Here is a 15,171-nt window from a genome sequence, read left to right as displayed (position 1 = left end):
TTAAAAAAAATATATTATTACGAAATTAATAATTTTAATTTCTCAAAAATAAAACAATATATATATATATAGAAAGTATGTTATATATATATAATGTATATATCTACTGTATATTGATTTTATTATTGTATATAAAAAATATATTTTAATTATTATTATTATTATTACTAATAAATTAATAACACGACAATAATGTTTACTTTTGTTTACCAAAACTAAAAAAGTTTTAAATAATTTATTTATATATTTTTAAGTAAAATTTAATTTTTGTTAGTAGTAGTAGTAGTAGTAGTAGTTTTGTTGTTGTTATTTAAATTAATTATAAATTATTTATAATAATTTGTTTGTTTGTTTTGTTGGTTTTGTTTTTTGTTGGATAACTAACACCACAATGACATAGATTTTTATATGAGATTAGATATATATATATAGTATTATATATATATATATATTTGTAGTAAATTTATTATATATTTGATTTGATTTGAATTATTATTTTTTTGATAAATTAAATGATATTTATTTTTTTATACCAATTTATTTATAATTTATTACCAGTATATTTATAATTTTGATAAAAATGATAATAAAAGTGAAAATGTATTATTAGTTTATTTATTTATTTATTTTTTAAAATTGATAATTTTGTTGTTTGATATCAATCATCAAAAAACAAAATAATTTAAAATTATATATATATTAATATAAATTAAATTAATTTTATTATATTTATTTATAAAAAAAAATAACACAATTGTGTTTAAATTTATTATTAAAAAATTTTATTTATATATGCAATAAGTTTCAATTGATGTATAGTTTAAAAAAACAAAAAAATTATTACAAATCATATAAATATAAAAAACATTTTAAATTTTATTAATAAAAAGATTATTTTTTATTATCAATTTTTAAAAATATATGTAAATTTTATTTTTTTTTAAAAAATAGTTTAATTATAGATTTTATATATGTACAACAAAAAATAAAAATAAATAATACAATTGTACATATTAAGTTTTATTTTATTAATGTAAAATAATATATATATATATATAAATATATTAATTTGCATAATATTTTTTATATATATTATTTATTTATAAATATAGTCTATATTTATAATAATAATAAAAATATTGTTTCTCTCTCTCTCTCTCTCTCTCTCTCTCTCTCTCTCTCTCTCTCTCTTTCTGTTAACCAAAAATAAAAAAAAACACACAAAAAATTTACATAAAGTAAAACACTTTAAAAAGTAAATGACATCCTCTATTGATGTCACAAAAAATTTTTATATTTTTAATTTCATCAAACAAACAAATAAAAAATAAATAAATAAAATATTTAATATGCATATATACTATATATATATGTATAAGCAGAAAAAAATTAGATCATAAATAAAATGATGACCTCAATTTTTCAATTTTTGTTATATATATTTTTTTTAAATAAAAAATAAAATAAATAAAAAAATATTAATACATAAATTAAATATATATATACAGTATATTGTATTAATATATATATACTTTATATAACTACTATATGTTATGTTATATACAGTATATATATATATGTATTTAAAATGAATGTCAGCTAAATTATATACATATATATACTGTATATATATATATTATATATAAGTTTTTATTTTAATTATCAAATATGTATTTTTTAAACGTTTTATGTAAGTGTTATATAATAACAACAACAAGATATCGCGTTTTTACTAATAAATWCAATATTTAATAATTAATAATTAATTTATAATAAAAACTAATTTATATATATATATATATAGATTCAATAAAATTTTTGAAAATATCAACACTTTTATTTTGAATAGAAATGATTATATAATTTATACCAATTAGTAATTAATTACAAATATTTATATGATTTATATATAATAAATATACAATTTTTTTAAATCTATTTTTATGTAATAATATATATATATAAATAAATGTTGAAAATTAGTTTTACATGTTTTAATAAATTTAAAAATAAATAACAGCTTAATATTTAAATTAATATTTAAGAAAAAAATATATATTATTGAAACATTTGAACCGCTAATCAAATGTTACACCCATTTAAATATATAATCAAACATTTATTATTATTATTATTATTTATTAGATTGTTATTTATATATTTGAATAAATAAATCAATTATTACTGTATATAATATCAAATGATAATTATTAATTGATATTAATTTGTTTGCATAATAATAATAACAAAAAATAATATTTTATGTTTAAGTCAATTGATTTATATTTGATTGAAATAATTATTAAATATTATTATTTTTTTGTTGTTGAAAATATCAATTATTAATTTATTATTATTAAGAATTGTTATTTTTAAAAAAAATTAAATAAATAAATAAATATATTTACATATGTATACAAATTTATGCACACATTTACAGTATAATTATTTTTTTAAAAAAATATGTAATAAATAATATTTATTAATATTTTTTTTGTTTAAATTAAAAACTAAATACATTTTTCATGCAATCAGATAAAAGCAATTATTGGAAAATAAATTGAAAATACATATTATTATTATTATTACATTTTAATATAGATTTTTTTATTTTGTTTTTATTTATTTATTATGATTTATTTTATGTAATAAAATTTTGTTTTAATATTTTTAATATCAATTATATACAGTAAAGATAATCAAATTTATTTATAGTATTTAGAGTGTTTAAAACATTGAAATAAATAATTATTTTTTTAAAAAAAATAATAATTTTGATTTAAATGCATAATATTATATAGGTTTTATAGTTATAGTTTTCAACAATAAAAAATATTATTAATAATAATAATAAAAAAAAATAGTATTAATATTTGCTCATAAAATTATTATATATTCATTTAAAATTAAGTATTTTTTAAAAATATTATAAAATAATATAATGTTATTAAAAAAACAAACAAAAATATATAATACATAAAAATAATTTTTGTTGACATTCAAAAAGTTTTTTAAGTGTATTATTATTATTATTATTATTAATTATTTCCAATACAATAAATATATATAAATATAGCTTAAGTATTATGTAGTTATTATATAATGAAATAATAATTTGTTTTTATATAAATATATTATTATAACATATTATTAATTGATGCGTATATTGAAAAATTAAATACAAAGATAAATATATTTTTAAAACTAAAATATTGTTTTTTTTGTTGTTGAAAACTAAAGTTTTTAAAATATATATATTTATTTTAAATTAATACATTATATATGCTTGAAAAAATTGAAAATTTAATTAAATTTATTTGCTTGCTTAAACATTGTTGATCAATAGTGTATTATATATATATTTAAATGCTATAAATATATTTTAATAAAACTAATAGTAAAAAATAAAAAGTAATAGAAATATGTATTTTGAAAAGATTTTGTATTTTAAAATAACAAATTTATTATTTAATTATAATATTTCAAAATAATTATATAAAACATAAGATTATTATTTCAATATTTTTATATATATAAAATACTAAATATTTTTAATTATATGAACAAAACATATTTAAAAAAAATTAATGTTTAGTTGTTTTTTAATAAATAATTTTTTAATGAATTTAAAAAAAGTAATTTACTGTAAATTTTTGTGTTTTAAAATACAATTTTTTTTGGTTAGTATTTTATTTATTCAATAAGTTATTTATTTTTATTCAATTATTATAGTGTAATAAATTTTAAATCTAATTTCCCGATTAAAATAATGTCTTATTTTTTTCTAAAAATTTTAAATATTCAATAATATTATATATCTATATATAAATTAGTTTTTTTTAGTATATAATATGATTACAATTATAATTAAAATTGTAATTATGATTAAAATTATAATTATTACATATAATATGAATGAATCAAATTAATAATTTTAAAATATAATTATTTAATTTTAAAAATAATAATAATATTTTTTATCTYTTAAAGTTAGAGATATTTTTTTAAAATCTTAAGTTAAAATTGTTTTTTTTTATTTACATTTAGTAGTAGTAGTAGTAGTAGTAGTAGTAGTAGTAGTAGTAGTAGTAGTAGTAGTCATAGWCATAGCTTAACATATGTTAGTTAGTGATTGAAATAATTTACTTAAAAAATATATTACTACTACTACTACTACTACTACTACTACTACTACTACTAATTATAATAATAATTGCAACACAAAAAAAACCCTTAACTCCTTTGGTATTTTCAAAATAAAAATTGTGTTATTTTTTCAAAAAATATTTTTGAGAGGACATTGACCACACTATTACATCAGTAAAACATCAGTATATATATTGTAGCGGAATAATAATAGATCACTTAAAACAATAGTAAATGTACTCAAATTATATATTTATTACAAATTATGTATTGCATAGTTGTATGTTTTGACAGCAGTGTTAAATACATAGTAATATATGAAATTTGTATTCCCATTGAAATAACATTAACGGCATATTTAGTAATAGAAAACACGGGTTTAGTATACCCATAGAAAATACATAAGCGGCACATTTACTATTATAATTATGCCATAGAAATAACATTAGCTATACTTTAACATACAAACATATAGGTTTAGTTTGTGACACGTATAGTGTCAGTAAATGTAGTGACGCACTTGCGTTTCAGTGAATACTATTTAACCATTGGTTTAAACATTTTATATACAGGGGTTAACAAGGGTTTTTGTTTCATATACTTTAACATTAATGAATTAATTAATTTCTAAGCGCACTTGTGTATTGTATTTTAATGCAAATGAGAATTTGCCTTTAGGTGGTAGTGTGCGACTGATCAAAAATAGGCAGAGTTTGAACTAACCAATAAGAGCAAAGTAGTAGTATATGTAAAAGTTGTCATCAAATATGAATGCAGAGTTTAACAGTTTGCGCGCGCAATAGGCAGTGGCTTATGCAGCGATCAGACTGCTGAGCTCTCAGTCGAGCGAAATGCTCGACACAAGTTGTCTTACTCTTGAACTGGTCGGTTGCCGTCACTTCACTCCGCAATACACTGTAGTGTATTGTAATACATTGTATTAGTATTATTTTATATGTTTTATTAATAAACTCGGTTTTGGTTATAAGTCCCGAGTAAGTCATTTGGGCCTTTGGCCCGTACTTTCTCTCTTCTCTCTCTCTCTCTATCTCTCTCTTGCTTTCTCTCTTCTCTTCATCTACGGGCTCCCTTGCCGTGTCAGTCGCGTGTCCCTTTCACGTGTCCATCACCACCACTACAACACTTTGGCCGACACAGCACCGCTCAGCTCATTGACCGTCGCAGCACCGCTTATTGTTTGGCTCATCATAGCCATCACCGCTCAACGCGAGATCCATACCGTGGTCGCTGATGTCCTCAACTACATAGGTGTTGGTGCCGACTCATCTCTAAGACCGACACACTTTGGTGCCGATAACGTCGAGTCAGCACCGGACACCTTAAGCAACCTATCCAACCGTTTCAATATCTATGTGTGTGTATGTATGTGTGTGTATGTATGTGTGTGTATGTATGTGTGTGTATGTATGTGTGTGTGTGTGTATGTGTGTGTATGTGTATGTATGTGTATGCATGTATGTCTATGTATGTACCGGTATATGTGTGTGTATGTATGTCTATGTATGTACCGGTATATGTGTGTGTATGTATGTCTATGTATGTACCGGTATATGTGTGTGTATGTATGTCTATGTATGTACCGGTATGTGTGTGTGTGTATGTATTTACGTCATAGAGACCGACTGAACGAGTCATCGATAGCCGGGGGACAGGTATGTCATAAACTATATATAGTATATATTATGTATTAAAAATGTGGGTAAAAAATCTTCAATACAGTGTTGATATCTCTATGTGTTATATATATACAGTATATACACGTATGTATTAATAATAATACTAATAATACAGTATAACAGTCCATGTAATTATATAATATATTAAATATATCGTATAATATATTTAACTGTATATAAATTTACTGTACCATTAAAATAKATACAGTATATACTGTATATAACATATATATATATATATATATATATATATATATAATATAGGTATCTTAATTGTATGTTTAAAAAATTGCATATGTTTTTTTTGAATGCTGTTTAATAAAATCAAAAAAAAATAATATCAAATAAATTGATAATTAAACGGTAGTTTAAAAAAAATAACTTATTTTTTTCTCTGATAATAAAAACATTTATATTTTTTTTAAAAAAATTATAGTTTACAGAAAACATGTATTTTATTGTAATTTTATTATAGATTATACCAACCAATAGAAAAAATGTTTAAAAAATATGATATTATTAAAGGTTTAATTTATTTAATAGTTGTTATAATATATATATAATGTAATCTTAATTGTATTCAACTATTTTTTTAAGTATTATCCCATTAGTTATTATTATTATTATTAAAGTATCATATTTTTGTATAAAAACATTTAATATTTTCTATTTAATAAAAAAAAATCTTTAATTATTTTAAAATAAATAAATATTGTTTTATGTGTTTTAACATTATAATAGTATTTACAACAACAAAAATATTTATTTATTTATGTTGTTTTTTAATTTACATTGATATCTGGCAATAAAATTTTTAGTATATAATGTTATTTTAAAAAATATATGTATAGTTATATGATTTAACAAAAATTTAAAAACAAACCAATTAGATAAATAAATAATTATTAAATAAATATATATATATATTAATAGTATATATATATATATAGATATAAACATTTATTACCATTAGTACCATTACTTACAGTAATTATTGTAAAAAAACATTTTGATATATATATATATATATATATATATACTATATATACTATATATATATACTATATATATATATAATTTTATTTTTTTAATTTTTATTTTATTTTTTTGAATGAGAACATCTCAATTATTTGTRTGTGCACCGGKAGATTAACCTAACTGTGCTATAATATACACTACATAATATAGCTATGTGTAAATGTGTGCCTCATTTATATTATTATAATATATAACTAACGATATTTAATGTCATTACATACACACACACACACACACACACACACATTGATAACTAATATACAAAATAAATTTTTTAGTTTTTTAAAAAACTAGTAGTAATTATTAATTAATATTTTTTATTAGTATTAAATGATTTCATTGACTCTTAATATTGAATTTTTTATTTTTAAAAAAAAAATAATTAGGTTTTACACTTTTAAAAAAATGAGTTTTAATTTTAACAATTTTTTTTTGTGTTGAATAATATATTTAAGTTTATTTTAATAAATTTTTCAACAAAAATGAGTTTAAATTTTTATTTATAATATATATATAAAATCATTTCAGGGTTAATAAAATTTATTTTTTTMWKGAAAAAAATCAAAMAAATATTTCCATAGATTTTATTATTAATTTACAAWTTTATATATATAGTATATATTTTTAAGAGGAGATTGTAATCAAATAATTTTTTGTTAACAAAAAATAATAATAATAATTTAGTTTTAATTTTAATATTGAAAATTGTAATTTTTAAAAATATTTCTATACAATGAAATTAAAATTTGTATTTTATTTTTATTTTATTTTTTGATTACTATACTATAAACTGTATATCAATAAACTGTATAATTAAAACAAAAATTTCAATTAAATATAGTTTAAAGATTTATGGGATAGCAAAAAATTTTGTTATAAAAAAAATTTTAAGTGACATAAATATTATTAACAAAAATTTATAATAACTAAAAATTTTTGTATTAACTAAAAAATTTTGTATTAACTAAAAAAATTATATTAATTTTCTAATTTAAATTTTTTTTAGTTATAGTTACAAAATTTTTAGTAAAATATTATTTGAATATTATTTATTTAATTTTATTTTTAATTAATTAATTAATTATGTATTTATTTATTTTAAATTGTATGCCAACTATACTGAAACTGTTTAAAGTAGACATTGTTTTTGTAGTCCGATTGGCCATCAATACCAATGTGGAACTCCATGTGATTACTACTACTACTACTACTACTACTACTACTACTACTACTACTAGTCGGGTCACTACTAATAGGAGGATAGGATAAGATATATGGCTTTTTGATTATTGGTTTGATATTATTAGTTTGATCCCAATTATTATTATTACTAGGAACTGGTGGTATTGGCGGTAGTGGTGGTAGTGGTGGTAAAGGTGCTGGCATACCAGTCCCACTACTACTACTACTACTACTACTACTACTACTACTACTACTTGAATGATTGATAATATGCGGTATAAATCTCTGTGTAATTGATGGCCGATATACTGCCGGTGCTGTTGCTGTCGATGTTGTAAACCAGATACGGCTGTTTGGTGTTGATGTATAGGTATGCCATGATATGTCCCGGTGCTGCTGGTGATGATGATGATGACCTGGTATGTATGGCCCACCATCACCACCACCATCACCTCCCTGTTCCCAATAATGATAATTTTGATAATTATTTATATTGTCGTCAATATAATGGTGTCTAAAATTATTATTATTATTATTATTAGATGATGTCCTATGATATGTATGTTGTTTTTGGTGCTGTATTTTCCGGGATATATCATCTACCGGTGCTATCGGTTGGTCAGTAGGTAGTAGTGTCGGTGCCGATGAGTCAATCATTAGCGATGACTGATCCATATATCTCCCTCTAGTGCTGTATAATGTTGTAAATAATTATATATATACTGTATATATATGTTAGACAAATCAATATTATATACATGTATATACATATAATTAAATAATATATTATTTTAAAAATTAAAAAAATATAATATTTTTTTAAAAAGTGTTATTATTATTATATATATAACTTAATTAATGTATTGAAAAATAATAATAACTTAATTTTAAAGATGTTTAAAAAAATCTTTAAAATTATTATTATTATTACTATTATTACTATTATTACTATTATTACTATAAATGTTATTTTATAAATAAATTATGTATTTATATATTTATTTTATGATTGAAGTTTTTAAATTATACAGTAATAATAATAATAATAATAATAATAATAATAATTATAATTATAATTATAATTATAATTATATTATCATATATTTCAAAATTATATAATAAATAAATATAAATATATATATATATGTATATATATTTATACAGTATAAATCAGTTTCAGTTAAAACATATAATAATACTAATAGTTTTATTTTTTAAATTAAAATAACTAAAAAAAAGTATAACTATTAATTATTTATAGATCAAAATTTTTTTAATAAACAAAAATATTTTGACAAATTATTTTTTTTTATTAAAAAAATGATATTAAAATAAAATTGGGAACAAATAACAAACACTTTCTAAACCTCCTATTTAATGATAATATCAAATTGATATGCAATCAATAGTATGAAAATAAAAAAAAATAAAAAATAAATTACACATAATTTAGAAATATTGGTTTCATAAGAAAATAAATTTTTTATTTAACGATGAGATGAAATAGATATATATATATATATATCATATTATTATTTTTATTGATAAATACTATTACTATTATTAGCTATCTATCTCTCAGGCAATCAATTTAAATATTAATACTATTACTACTACTACTACTACTACTGGTCTGTCAATTGTAATTGATATCAAATATACAGTATATTAGTATAGTTTTTATTTTTATTAGAGAGAGAGAGAGAGAGAGAGAGAGAGAGAGAGACCACAAAAAAATATTTAAATACAATTTTAAATTCATTCATTCATTCATTCAATTAATAACGAAAAATATATTTTTATTTTAGTGAATAAATAAATAATAAGATTATTAGTTATTTTTATTTATTTTAGTTCACTGTATATATATATATATATATMTATATATATATATATATATCTATATATATACTTAATATTATATATATGCAAGTAATCTATATATTTAAATAGTATTATATAATATTAAGTACAGTATATTTGGATTATATTATTTAAATATATATATATATATATATATTATTTGGGGTGTAATAACTTTCCCACGAAAATTTATTTTTTGTTTTTTTTTAATTTTATAATTTTATTTTTTTATTTATTTTTTCAATTTGATCCGATCTGACATATTGTGTGTGTATTAATTTTTTTTGATGATAAACTAATGTTATTTATCTATAAAAAAAATAAAATATTAAAATCAATTTTGTTATTGAAGTAAACTTAATAAAACCATAAATAAATTTTTTTTAGTTTATTGAAAAACAATATTAAATTTGTTTTTTTAAAATAGATTATTCATGAGATTATATTATTTTTAAATAGTTATCAATTATTTATGAATTATTTATTTATTTTTTAAATAGATATAAAAATTATATATAGTTTTTTAAAAAAAAATAATTAATTAAATACTATATTATATATATATAATATGCACCAATAATCAATAATATATTATTAATTAAAAAAATAAATAAATCTAATAATAATATTTATTTATTTAATTGATTAATAATATATTAATAGATAGTTAAATAGTTTTTTTATATAAATATAAGTTGTTATAAATTATTTAATAATTATTAAAAAAATTATAAACAATTTTTTTTGATAAATAAAACTAATTTTTTAGTAATAATTATTATTTTTTTTTTAAATGTTAAAATTAATAACTGCTTACTTGCGATGATAATGTCCATCAAACGGAAACATATTATCCATAAATTGAAAATTATCGGCAATTTTATCGGAAAATTGCCGATAATTTTGCGGTTGTTGTTGTTGTTGTCCACGACTTTTAATTGTATGATAACTGTGCCGTCGATAGTCGGGTATATCGGGCACTACTGGTATGTCTGGTATGTCCACTATATTGATGTTATTATTATTATTATTATTATTATTATTTAGCCAATAGTTTCCATGAAATTGTTGCCGCCATCGATGTTGTCTATTAGTATCGGTAAATGGATGTCTAGTTAGTGATGATGATGTCTTTCCCCATTTATGACTGTCCCCGTGTTGTTCATAATAATAATCGTTATTATTATTATTATTATAATTATTTTGATTATTAAATGTTTGTTGCAATGATTTATCTATGAATAATATATTGATAATAATAATTAAAATTATTGATTGAATATTTAATAAATTTATTATTTTTATATTATTCATAGCACACTAATTAAGTAATTATTATTTTATTATTATTAATTAATTAATTAAATAAATTAATTTTTTTCTAATTTATATTTCTGGTCACAATATTTTTATTTTAAAAAAATAAATCATTTAACTAATTTTTTTAATAAATATATTTATTTTTAATTTAATTAATCATAAAAATTTTCATATTAGAAAATTTATAAAAATATTATGTTTATATTATATGTTGTAATGTTTTATATATTTAAATGTTTTTTATTTAGTTAAAAAACGCTATTGAAATTAAATAAAATAAAATAATATATTATTATTATTATTATTATTATTTTAAATACTGTAAGTTAGGAAAGTTAGTTAAGTCAATGTAGTCAACACATACACACACAAAAAGTAAAAGTTAATGTCTATTGTGATATTGCATAACAATCATACAGTAATTTTTTTATAAATAAAGGTCAACACATCCCTGTGCTGTTAGCCTATTGTACTATTGTGTGTATGTATGTGTGTATGTATGTGTATATGTATGTGTGTGTGTATGTATGTATGTGTGTATGTATGTGTGTATGTATGTGTGTATGTATGTGTGTATGTATGTGTGTATGTATGTGTGTATGTATGTGTGTATGTATGTGTGTGTGTGTGTGTGTGTGTGTGTGTGTGTGTGTGTGTGTGTGTGTGTGTGTGTGTGTGTGTGTGTGTGTGTCTGACTGTATGTTTGTGTTGTTTGTAAACCACAGGGAAAGTAACGAAACAAATATAATACATACATATATATATATATATATATATACATACAATATATATATTTATCAACAAAATAAAACATGAGATAAAGTCATTGTAAAATCTGAGTAACAATTATGAAAATTTTTGTGTTTTGCAAACAAAAATAATAATAATAATTATTATTATCATATAATATTATACAGTAATATTATAATGTTAAATAGGATAGTAATGATAATATTGATAATGATATATAAATTTTTTATGTATAATGCAACTAAACTATCATTTTTTAAAAATTTATTATATATTGTATTATATGATAATATTAATCTAAAAAATTATTTTTTTTGTTGATTTGTATTAAATAACAATTTAAAGGAAACGTTTGATTAGTTAAAACAAAATTTTGTTAATTTTTTTATATCATTAATAAAAAAAAACATTTAATATGTATTTAAATGATTTGACCGAAAATCAATAATACATTTTCATATATTATTTATACAAATATTTTTTTAGTGACAATAGTTTAATAAAAAAAATAATAATATTAATTTAATTTAAATTAAGTTAAATAACTTTTAAATTTATTATATAATATTTATATAAAACTTATTTAATAATATATTAGTTTTTTAAAAAAAAATCAAAAATAAGATTATATTTATTATGTTAAAAGTTTTTAACTTAAAAAGTTAAGTTTTAATTTAAATTGTTTTCTAATGTTAAGATAAAAATAAATTATTTGTTTTTTAAAAAATATATAATTTTTTAAACACAAAAAAGACGGAAGATTTTATTTATTTATTTTTTTAATTAAAGTTATCTTTATATTAGTTTATCAAAAAAAATTAATTAAAAAAATTGTTGTTTTAATCTCAAAATAAACACTTTTATCTATAAAACACTTTCATTTTATTTTCAATATATATATATATATATATAATGTTTTTGTTAATTAAAATTAAAATATTTTTATTATTTTATTATTATTATTATTATTATTATTTGCGGAAATGATAGTTAATAATCAGTTATTTTAATTTATTAGTTATATATTTATACCGGAATTATAATTTAAATATTTACTAATTATTTATTTATTAAAAAAAATATTAATGTATTGAATGATATTTAAAAAAAATTAATAAACAATTTTAAAAAAAAAGTAAATATAAATTATATTTTTCATTTTGTTTACTAATATATTTTTTAATAATCATTTTTTTATTATTATTAGTAAATATAATAGTTTTAACAGTATTATCAATATAAATAATATATGTAAAAATTTTTTTTTGATATTTATTTATTGATGAATTTACTATTTAACATTAATAAAGTTTATAAATTTTTATTTATTTTTATTTTTAAAAAAAAAATTTATATAATAATGATTAAAAAATGATTATTATTATATGTATTTAAATCAAATTTATCAATATATCTAATATTTAAATATGATATAAAAAAATTGTATTAATACTATTAGTATTATAAATAATACAAATTAATAATACCTTTAAATATATATATATATATATATTGGCTAAACATTGAAATATCTATAAAAAAAAATATTTATATGTAGTTTGGATTGTATTGTATTGTAAATAAAAACAATGTATTTATTTATTTCAATTTTTTTTTGTTTTCAATAATTAAATCAAAAAAAAATTATTGATTAATAATTAGAGTGTTGAAAGTGATGATGACATTCAACAAAAAATAATAATAATTATAATAATAATTATTATTATTTAATTCATTAATGGTATACTATTGTAATAATAATAATAATAATCTACTAAAACTAATTAATAATATTTATATATATATCTAGAAATTGAGTTATAGTTTAATTGAAGAGAGAAAGAGAGAGAGAGAGAGAGAGAGAGAGAGAGAGAGAGAGAGAGAGAGAGAGAGAGAGAGAGAGAGAGAGAGAGAGAGAGAGGATATGACAATGATTTTCATTTTTTTTATAATAATAATATTTTTTTGCAATTTTCTACACATTTTATTATTATTTGTATTATTCAATAATAATAATAATAATATTTTTTTGCAATTTTCTACACATTTTATTATTATTTGTATTATTCAATAATAATAATAATAATATTATTTATTTATTTTCATTACCGATGAAATACTCGATGACTTACTAATAATATAATGTATTAAAGCGTAAAAAAAATATATTTTATTTGTTATACTTTTAAATAATAATAATAACAGTTTATATATATATCATACTTATTGGTAATTATTATTTTTTTAAAACGTCAATACAAACTATTTGATAATTATTTTTTAAAAAAAAACTTTTTATTGTATAGTACTAAGCAAACTAAATGTGTAGTTAATTAATTAATGAAATTTTTGTTAATGAAATATTTTTTAGTTAGATATTTATTATGTATTTATTGTATTATATTATAAGTATTTTTTTTTTAAAAATAAAGTTTTTATTTTGACATTTATTTAAACAATTTGTATAATTTTTTTATTATGTTATAAATATAGACTAATTATTAATACTTATTATTATATATATAGTATTAATAGACTATAAATATTATATTTGTTATTAGTATACTAAATAATAATAATAATAATTAATCTAAAATTTAACTAAATATAGCTAATTAAAATTAACTAAACATTTATATTTTAATTAAAATAAAATACTAACAACACATACATTAAATAACAACTTTACTAAAAACTTAATAAATTTTTTTAAACTATAATATTTTTATAATTATTATAAAATTTATTAAAATATCTAAAGATTTTTAAACACCGGAAACTATTACAATGCAAATCATTTTTTTAAAATAAAATTTAATTTACAATTAATAATAATAATATTTGTATTATTATTATTATCAATAATAGTATTAGTTATGCATTATTTTATTATTATTTTCAAGTATGCTATTGTCTATAATATGGATATAAATTATTTTATTTATTTATTTAGTTAGTTATAATAATAGTGTAATAATATTGTTAGTAATTATTGTTTTTTTATATATTAAAAAAATTGCAAAAAAATGTGTTAAAGAATATAATACAAGAATTTTAGCGTTTAGTCATTCTGTATATAAATATATGTTGTCTAGGTTTTAACACTTACCTCCTTTGACCAGTTTTTTAAGAAAAAATACACATCAATTTTGAAAATAAAATTAATTTTATTAAT

At 17.5% G+C, this 15,171-nt stretch overlaps 1 protein-coding gene across 1 annotated transcript in view; it reads right to left on the bottom strand.

Annotated features, from left to right (window-relative positions):
- Positions 1–8,738, bottom strand: part of LOC128953094 (neurogenic protein mastermind-like) — a 43,158-nt gene extending 34,420 nt beyond the window's left edge. Inside the window, exons 1-2 of the mRNA XM_054298568.1 lie at positions 8,132–8,738; positions 5,776–5,831 (exon numbers count right to left, since the gene is read on the bottom strand). Coding sequence (XP_054154543.1) covers positions 5,776–5,831; positions 8,132–8,738 — 663 coding nt within the window. The remainder of the gene's footprint in view (positions 1–5,775; positions 5,832–8,131) is intronic.
- Positions 8,739–15,171: the final 6,433 nt, after the last annotated feature.

Source organism: Oppia nitens, unplaced genomic scaffold (assembly GCF_028296485.1).
Source record: "Oppia nitens isolate AA-2021 unplaced genomic scaffold, nextdenovo-longstitch-racon4-pilon3 scaffold20_pilon_pilon_pilon, whole genome shotgun sequence".
Lineage (NCBI taxonomy): Eukaryota > Metazoa > Arthropoda > Arachnida > Sarcoptiformes > Oppiidae > Oppia > Oppia nitens.
The sequence above is the reverse complement of the archived record's forward strand: the minus strand, read 5'-3'. Positions and strand labels throughout refer to the sequence as shown.